The sequence below is a fragment of the Marasmius oreades genome, chromosome 9 (genome assembly GCF_018924745.1).
Source record: "Marasmius oreades isolate 03SP1 chromosome 9, whole genome shotgun sequence".
Classification (NCBI taxonomy): domain Eukaryota; kingdom Fungi; phylum Basidiomycota; class Agaricomycetes; order Agaricales; family Marasmiaceae; genus Marasmius; species Marasmius oreades.
Window position 1 is genome coordinate 184077 of NC_057331.1, and position 9710 is coordinate 193786.

Consider the following 9710-nt stretch of genomic DNA (forward strand, 5'->3'; position numbering starts at 1 on the left):
ACGACAGAAGGAGATGATTGGACAGAGAGAACACCTTGAACGCCAGTCACGGGTCTATGAACGAGCCCCTCAAACGTCTCCCGCCAGCGATCAGACTGATGATACCGGAATATCGGATCAACTGAGACGCCGGATTACAGCTCCCGGTTAGAATAAGGGATAGCATTGTGTATTTTTCGTTCGGGAGTGTGTCTATTGTTATTCATAATACTCTGGAGTACCATGAATGACTCACCAGTCTTTGCGAGGTTTGAGCGAGGCCTGGTCAAGTCACCGCAGATGAGTCACACTTCTTCCGTTAATCATCCGTCTCGGTTGATTATTTTTCTCAAAAATCGAGTTATAACTCCACCACCGTTCATCCGTAGTGCCCTGGGTGACCTAGAATCCCACGCGTTCGCAATAGGAATTCCAAATCCATTCCTTCTTCCGAGAGCGCAAAGTCGGCCTCTTCAATCTCAGCATCATCAGGTCTCGAGATTTGGTGATTGGTGAGCATCAAGGGGCTCAGGCTACGCTCAAGCTTCAAGCTGGCGAGATGCGATTCTCGATGCCGTTCGGCAAATTCAGCCGCTTTGGTACCTGAGCGTCCAGGATGTGAATATCACTTCCGAAATCATTTTTGAAACATAGAAGCCGTGGCATATCAATATCTCCATCTCCATCTCATCTCTTGATAGATGATGCTTTGAGATGATCGGTGGGGTTTCTATAACAATCAAAGAGAGGTTGAGGAACGATTTCCTCTCCACCTCCTTTCCTTCTCCACGTTTTCAAAGCCTCGCCCACATGAGATTCCACTACGGTCGTGTTGCGTAAGTGGCTCGGTATCTGCCTGAATTTTTTGGAGAGCAAAATCCTGATGATTATGTCGAACCAGCTTGACATTTCTTCTTGTCGGTCCTTTCTCGAGGGCGTTCAGCATTACTGGCCTTACACCAACCGTAACACTGGGACAGGTTGAACAACTCACATGGTTCAGAGACGCAAATAATGATCCAACGGTCTTTCAACTCGCAAAGGGGTCAGGGCTCCGATGGAATACGATCGGCCCAGCGGTATCAGTTCAGAACCAAAAAACTCAGGGTACCGTACCAGTGACCTTTGACGATGCTCTAAGGTGCGGGTAGTTCGATATCAATAAGTCACACACCATACTGAACGATCTCCTAAAGCCAAGTTAGTATCGCTGCGTACGATCCTTCGTCGTCGTCGTTCCAACTGTAAGAAGCTCAATGAACGGCGAATGCTGGTCAGCGACTGAATGTCATCCTCAGGTTATTTAACGACCCCAATCCAATAACCATTTTGGTGACACAACCACTGGCCCAAACCCCTCCATCAACCGACCCACAAACCACTGCGCCAGGTATCACGATGGTCGCTACGTCCACAACGTGAGTTCAGTTTTGGTCTCTGATGGTTAGTTCCTGATCCTCGGCGAGCAGAAGTGTACCCCCACCCTCAAAGCCGGTTCATCCGATACCCACAGGCCTCTCCCCTGAATCCACAGGCAGTTCCTCTCCTATAACCACAAGCGGTGGTGCACTAGCTCCAATGTCGGCAGTTTCCATGGGTGCTATTACATCCCAAGGTTCATCAATGACGCCATCGGGCGATAACAATACTTTCCCGACCACTACTATCGATTCAGTGGCAACTGGAGGAAATAAAAATCCAATTTCTCCCTCCGCCGGGTCCGCCCCTTCGGACGCACTCCAGTCACACTCACATCCAAACGTCGGTGTTGTTGCTGGGGGCGTGGTGGGTGGCGTGCTTACCATGCTTGTGATCGCCACATTTGTGATTTACATCTTGAAGCGAAGGAAGAAAAAGATGAATTATACTCTCGGTAAGTTATACTAAGCGACTAATTTGAATTTCCGAACAATTTTACACGATGCATCCAGATCAAACCCCCTATTTGGATACTTCCGGTTCCGATGCGTCTGACATGGATATTAGGGAACGGAAGATGCAGTTGCTCGGACAAAGGGAACACCTTGAACGTGAATTGGAGGCGTACGAACAAGCATCCCAAAACCTGAGCTCAGGAACTGGTGCCGTTCCCGATGGTATCAATGGATCAAATCAGGATGATATCGCGCAAGTATTACGTCGTATGGAAGTTTTAACACAGAGGATAGCAACTTTGGAAGAAGGAATGGCACCACCTGATTACAGCTCTGGCACCGCTTGAGTACAACTGCATAAGAAACACAAGGCCCGGAGAATTAGAACTTTTGTAATTCCATATGATACCCCGATACCCGAATACGGTCCTCAGTCGAGTCCATGGGCAATTTGGACTCATTCCTTTAGCGTCAGCAAAGCTTCCCGAGAAGGCCGAGTATTAGTACCAACTTGAAGTTTGAACGTTGAACGTTTGAACTCCAGGGATCGCTCCGTTCTCGGACTCGAGGGTCACAACTTACAAGTTCTTCAGTAGGCTTGCCGTCACCAACTTTATTTGTTTGATTCCCATATCCAATGAGGTCTACGACTTGGGTTTTTTGGTAAGCATATCAACCGACCAACGACCAACTGGAGACCGTGGATGTGAGGTAGAGTGAAAATGAAGCCATCGTGATGATCACGCTGAATTTGAATTCTCGGTAGTCCATCAAAAATTTCGGAGGTCCCGCAGAGACTGTGCTAAACAGGGAAAAGCTCATAGCAGTGGCCGAAAGTCTCCGCTCACTTTTCATCCTACGCCAACGGACAGATACTGGGAGGATACTCTGACCTCCGGTCGGAGCTTTCCGGCCGCATCCTGAGCCGGGCTTGTACCGGTCACCACGTGTACCCCAAGCGACGCGTCAGCGTGTTTTTCCTCCTCTTTTCCTCCTCTCACCACCTTACTTCAGTTTCTGAATTATACTTGGGACACAAAGTCAGTCGGTGGTAAGCAAGAAATTATTTTGTTTGCTATTGATTAAACTATCAGGTTTAAGAAGGACCGGCCGACTCGTCACTCAGTGTCAGTTCTGACGCCAACGTTCAACATGGAACTAGTGCTCCTGGCGGATCGGATTCGGATCGGATACGGATGTATCCGACCGGATTGAGTAGTTACCACCTGCCATCCGGCATCCGACGGATGGCAGATCATCCGGCGGATGGAAAGCCGATATGCCCGTCTGCCGTAGATACCCGCCGAAAACAGTGAAAAGACTTAATAAAATAAACAAAGCCAGTTGTACATACCTGAACTTCAATAATTTGTCTGTTTTAGAGAGATTACCAATGAATTTAAAGGATATGTCCCCCTGGATACCATGTGGGACAACGACTAAAAATGGTCAGTCACCAATAACCGGCATTGTGACTGCCGTCCTTTGTTTTTGGACTGTCAAGGTATCTGAAATATGTCACGCAATCAGTAATATTATTGTTTTCTAGTATAATAACTCGGAAAATGTCCATTTAAGGGTGGAATTCTTTGGCTTACCATCCGACGGATAACCAACGGATTGTCAGATATTATCCGGCGGATAACAGATAGCAAAATTGCCCATCCGCAATCCGTATCCAAGGTGGCAACCTGTCGGATTGGATGGCAATCCGATCCGACAGGAGCCCTACATGGAACATCAGCCCATTCCGAAGGATACAGGCCTATCCCTATCCATGATCACTGGGTTTTTAACAGCCTCCAGAATCATTAGCAGGTTGCTGTGAGATCTAAGTTAACCTGGATCAAGGTACCCAAACCAAATCACGTTTCATCCATCTCATCGATAGTGATTTTTGATTTCTCCGATCCGTGCGATGCAGTGTGTAATATTTAGTTGATGTTGTGGGATGTTTGCTCGCTTTGAGCAGTGCTGTTATGGTCCTTGAACTTGTAAGTGGTAGATTCTAAATCATCTATTATATCTCAGGTGGAAATCAATTCCAAGATAGGCACCTAGTGTCATCGAAACCTAGAAGCTGTGACAGATCATCGTTATTGAGCCCAAATTCTCCACCTTTGTGTTCTCGACCATCAAACCTAGCCTCAAGCGCCGAGAGTGCCTCAGTCATCATGAACATTTCATCAAAATCTACATCTTCTTCCCTGCCATGAGTTCTAGATCTGTTCGAAGGTGGATGATGAATGCTGTAAACTTGGGTGAGTGAAAAAATTTTAGTAGGTAAGATAGGGTTCTCATGGGCTATTGGGCTCTGTCTCTTCAACCTCAATTGCACAGAAAGCCAGATCCACTCTTCGCATCTTCTGGTAGTAGGTCTCTTGAGAATGGCCACCATTTTTGGCAGAATTACACTCTATGTCGCCGTCCTATTCCCCACTACCAAAGCTTTCACTATCAACAGTCTTCCAGCTACTGTAATGGCGGAACACAGTAAATTCATGCATTTTGTTTAAACCGAAGACGTTGTGACGTCTCTCTCAAATCAAAGTTTAAATTTTTTTTGAGCGACCTCTTGAGAACCCACTGCAAAAAAACATTTTTATTAGCTTTGAAGCCTGTAGGTTGTAGTGTCTTATGCCTCATCTCAATCATGCTCTCAAAAATTCAACTCAATCTCAATCTCAAAATTCAACTCAAATCTCAATCTCTAAAAATTCAACTCAAACCTCAATGTCTCTAAAACTCAACTCAAACTCAACTTGACAGGAAAGATTGAGAATATGAAGGGGGTTAGACATTTAAAGTTCAAATAATTGAGAGTAAGTAGATAAGTCTATACTAGAGTCAATGATTATTATAGAGAACAAAGGTAAAGTTATTAGTGTTGCCTGTATTTAAGCAAGGGTGAGATGAAGGGTAATGTTAGCTGTTTTGATTGTGTTACACCTGCATGCGTGCCATATCACGTACTTATAAAAAATTTGCTAAGTACTTTGTCAGGAGTCGATCCTTGGGTGAGGCGAGCTGACAATTGAAGGGGAAAAAGGAATGACTCCTAGGTAGGATTGACCAGACAAGAGTGAAGTTCTACTGTACACTTGGAGTACTTATATACTACACTACTTAAGGGGTAAGGAGTCAAGGGGGCAGGGGCCTCCCTATCTACGATGGTCTACGGTGATCGCAAGTCAGACAGAGTGCTTGACAGTGAGGAGCCGAAGGGATCGAAGGGAGGATGATCGCAAAGATCGAAACAATCAAGCACAAGGACAGGAGGAGTCATGATAGCACATGAAGTACTATGGAGGAGTACTCGGAGTACGGCAAGTTTGTGACATACTTGGTGTGGGAGAATTTTTATAAGTACGGGATATGGTGTGCACGCAGGTGTAACACAATCAAAACAGCTAACATTACCCTTCATCTCACCCTTGCTTAAATACAGGCAACACTAATAACTTTACCTTTGTTCTCTATAATAATCATTGACTCTAGTATAGACTTATCTACTTACTCTCAATTATTTGAACTTTAAATGTCTAACCCCCTTCATATTCTCAATCTTTCCTGTCAAGTTGAGTTTGAGTTGAGTTTTAGAGACATTGAGGTTTGAGTTGAATTTTTAGAGATTGAGATTTGAGTTGAATTTTGAGATTGAGATTGAGTTGAATTTTTGAGAGCATGATTGAGATGAGGCATAAGACACTACAACCTACAGGCTTCAAAGCTAATAAAAATATTTTTTTGCAGTGGGTTCTCAAGAGGTCGCTCAAAAAAATTTAAACTTTGATTTGAGAGAGACGTCACGATGTCTTCGGTTTAAACAAAATGCATGAAACGTCAGACTTCCCCTCAAAAACTGCCGACTTCACCGAAGGAAACTGGACACTGCTGAACAAATTGGCAATGACATTGAATGTGTCTGCCTCCAACTGGCTAATGTTCATATGGACCCATCTCTCCCTATGGAAGGTAAGTGAGTGGATGATGTCCTCTTGGTTAAATCTAGTATCAACCACACCCTCCAGTTCAATTGGTTGGTTCTGAGAATGCCACACATGGAGCTTGGCAGGCTCGACCGCCCTCTCGCATAATTTGACAGACAACTGTGCCCAAAGCTCCGGCATGTCGAAAATAGCCACCTGTCTCCAAAGAGCACAAACCGCTGACAGCACCAAAGCTGGTGAATGCCAGTTGTCTTTCCAACCAGAACAATTCGAATCTGAGGTAAAGAGGAAGACCTCACGAAGGGTATCGGGTGGAAGTCCACGGATCGGGGATTGAATAGATTTGCACTGAACTATCTCCTGCCTGATTGCAGAGATCTTGCCACGAATCTGCTGAATACATGCTTCTTATTTCCAGATGTCTTGATCTCCTTCGTGACAAAATTGCGACAATGCTTGATTCGTGGGATAACTGACGTCTCTCTTCACTTCTGAGTGTAACAGCTGGTCCAGATGAGCACGTGTTATAGGAAGCTTTGAACGTCGTTCTGGGATTTCAGCCGAAAGCATTGTTTCAAGATTGGGAGAGTGCCAGAGAGTCGATCTTCTTGAAATATTTAACGTCAAAACAGGTATTATTCCGAGAACTTACAGTGGATCATTTCAGCTGAATAAGGGGAGAAAACAAACTATGGTTCCTTTGTTCGTGTTTGAGCCACTTGAAATTACATTCCAACTTCCCAGCACATGAGCGCCTACAGTCCTGTTAGAAGCGCCATCAATTTGAACAAAGTTTTCGGCCCGCTGGCAGTATCAAGGTGCATCAGCAGCACCTCAACGCCTCATGCACATGTACCCCAATATGATATTGTACGATGGTAGCAAGCAACAACAGCACTTGGGAAAGTCAAGTTGCCATCCTTACAAACCTGTCATAGTATTAGGACTGGCTGTGGGGTGATAGAAATGGGCATGCAACACCCGGCTAGATCAAGATGTGCGCTTTGATCAAGTCTCTGCTATATTTCCATTGCTTGCCGCTGTCGTGGCTGAGTGGATGATCATGATTCTCTCTCCGATTTTTACCTTGCTCAGGCTTAGAATTCAAAATCCAACAAAAACAAAGTCCAGATGAAAGCCCCTCACTTTTTTTTTTCAACAGTTACATTAAACACACTACAAGCTGAATCATCTGGGACAACAAACAAACTGGAATCGACGACGTGGGTTATTGGACTTTTCATGGTTCCCGAAACTATGATTGGACTATATGGCCTTGAACCAAGAGCCTGGTGTGTGGTCTGGTGAATTGATTGTCAGCACAGGGTGGCGTGAAGATTTAATTAACAACTAACTTTAACTTATTTTCAGTCTGGCATATCATAAACTGAACCACCCAGTTTATGTGCCTCATCAATCACAGAATTGACCACTGTGTCTGAAGGGAGATTGTACCAGTCACTATACATGTAGGCACCGAATTCATCCACCATCAATGTAATGAGAAGACCTTTCTTGGTGCTGTCAGCAAAACACGCTGTCTGGCGACGGCCATTCTTGTCACAGAATAAAACAGCGTAAGGGGTAGGTGGGGCCATGTTATCGTTTCTACCAATTGCAGGGGGGAAACACGTTCATTAGAGGTGTACACTGGGAAGAGAATGAAGGGGAGTTACCTGTGTCAGGTAAAAATGACTTGGAGAGATGCTGGGTGATATGTCATGAACTGAACCAGGAGTAGTACCTACTGCCGACTTTTCCGCCTATACAGTCAACTGTGGTTGGACTTGGCGTACAATCAAGGGAGATATCATGTGAAATGGGTCAATTCATAGGAGAGTACTCCTAATCTTAGAGAAGGGGTCATCGGTATAGGAGCACAACCCTTTCTATTAGATAGGTATATAAGGAGTACTTAGTGGTAGATAGTTCTCTAGAATTTGATCTCCTTTGTCCTCTGTCCTTTATCCTTGGTCCTCCTTTATCCTTTCCTTTCCTTACCTTTTGCCTCTGCCCCATTCACTCTGTTGCTCTACTTCATCCAGGTCACCTTTATTAGGGGACTCACCATCTAATTGTTGTCCGGACTCATCCTAGAGTCCCTTCTCCAGTGTTAGAGTACAGGATGGGGTATGCATGGATTAGGTTACAGGTATGTGGTACACTACATTGGTGTACGTTGGGTACCGTCTATCGTATGAGGCTCTTGTTGTCATTGGAGTACCGGCTCGTGAGAATATAGTCCTCATTGTAGGACGCTCTCATCGCCAAAGGTCTACCCTCATTATAGGAGTATGGTTCGTCATATGGTTCACCACATGGTTCATGGATATTCACGATACCGGACATCATCATTATTCATTCTCCTTGGTTGCCAGCTCTTGTCATCCTCTATTGCCAATAGGCCCATGGGATGGTCCGCCAGCATTAGTCTGGAGTATGATCTCGTAGTAGGTCGGAGTACCAGGGTTTGGTACCCCTCGGAGTACGTCCTACATGGGTGTTGGGTTGTTTTAGGTGTATGCTATCCTCAGCATCAGGGCTCGAGGCCCAGCATATGCATAGGCGGTTCACCCTCCTGACATGATAGTAAAAGAGGTTGTTAGCTGGAGGGTTTTTATAGGTTTCTGACGACCTGTATTCAGGTGGCTCTCCTTTGGAGCATGACATGTACTATGTAGTGCCCTGCCCAAAAAGAATCAACTGGAGCCATTTCATTTTTACTGTCAAGTTAAGTATGTAGCAATACCTAGATATCAGCTCTCAGTGCTTGGGTTGAGTATATTTATTGATTGTTATGGATTAGCAGGTCACTAAAACAAGGTACTCAAGTACATAACTCCACATATCAGCCTCGATTGCAAATATTCAAGAGGCAATTCATATACCCGATTTTCGCATATGATATGATCACTGCGTCTGTCTCGATGAGAGATATCTCATCGGATTTCCGTTTACTTTTCCACCATGTTCTCATACCTCGTCCATCTCCACTTAGTCCCCAGTGTCATCGTTTCTCCTCAATGTGTATAATATCAGCAAACAAATCCTTGTTGACACTCATTTATATGTGCAATATGGAATGAGATTTGCCCTACAACATTGGGAGAAAAACAAAAGAAATGGTGAGTATAGAACCTACCCTTATGTCCTTGAGTTTGGGTTCCTGAACACTGAGCATTGATTTTGACAGGAAGCCTGCACGCACGAGCACCAGAAGGCAGCTGCTTAGTACTACGGCAGTTTTAAAACATGTATGCTGATGACATTGTTTTGTTGAAATTCCTTGAATGGATGCTCGGTGAAATAACTGTCCGGATTGTATGATGAATTTTCCATGATCATTGATGGCACGGGGAATTTACATTACTATCAGAGCCGGTTTCACAAACTCGATGATGCCGTGCGGCAACCAGCAGTGAACTTCCTTCTCACCGTTTACTCGACCCACTATCTACCAACTCCCGACCCATCCTTCAACTTACTACATCAATATCCCAATCTGAATGCGAGTCCTTGGTTTCCAAGCCCTATGGAGAAAGGTCTGAGTAAGGGAGATTGACCGGGACCGCGCATGAAGATTGTATACTGTGTCGACTCTTGAGGGTCCGGGTTGGGCAGCCCTTTTCGTGCAAAGGTTTTCAAACCGTTCAATGACTACAACTGCCTGTGATTTCCAGGGATATGACACGAGAAATACAAGAAGAACAACGATAGTGAAGAATAAAACACCGCAGGACATGAGCTCCAGGGATGCACGAACTACCCACCACAGACCCTCCATTTCACCGCTCCACAGTTGGCATTGTTTCCTCTTTGTCCAGGCTCATCTGCACTGAAAGACGACTGTCTTCTGATGGTCAATGAACAGTTGACCTTGCCCTTTCGGCAGTTCCATACAGGAGTG

At 45.0% G+C, this 9710-nt stretch overlaps 1 protein-coding gene across 1 annotated transcript; it reads left to right on the forward strand.

Annotated features, from left to right (window-relative positions):
* Positions 1-693: 693 nt before the first annotated feature.
* E1B28_013001 (uncharacterized protein) lies at positions 694-2200 on the forward strand (the record flags this gene model as incomplete). Its single annotated transcript, XM_043158150.1, has 6 exons — positions 694-815; positions 881-1120; positions 1176-1223; positions 1278-1397; positions 1449-1852; positions 1911-2200. The coding sequence occupies 6 exons, from the start codon at positions 694-696 to the stop codon at positions 2198-2200; spliced, it is 1224 nt and encodes a 407-aa protein (XP_043003493.1).
* Positions 2201-9710: the final 7510 nt, after the last annotated feature.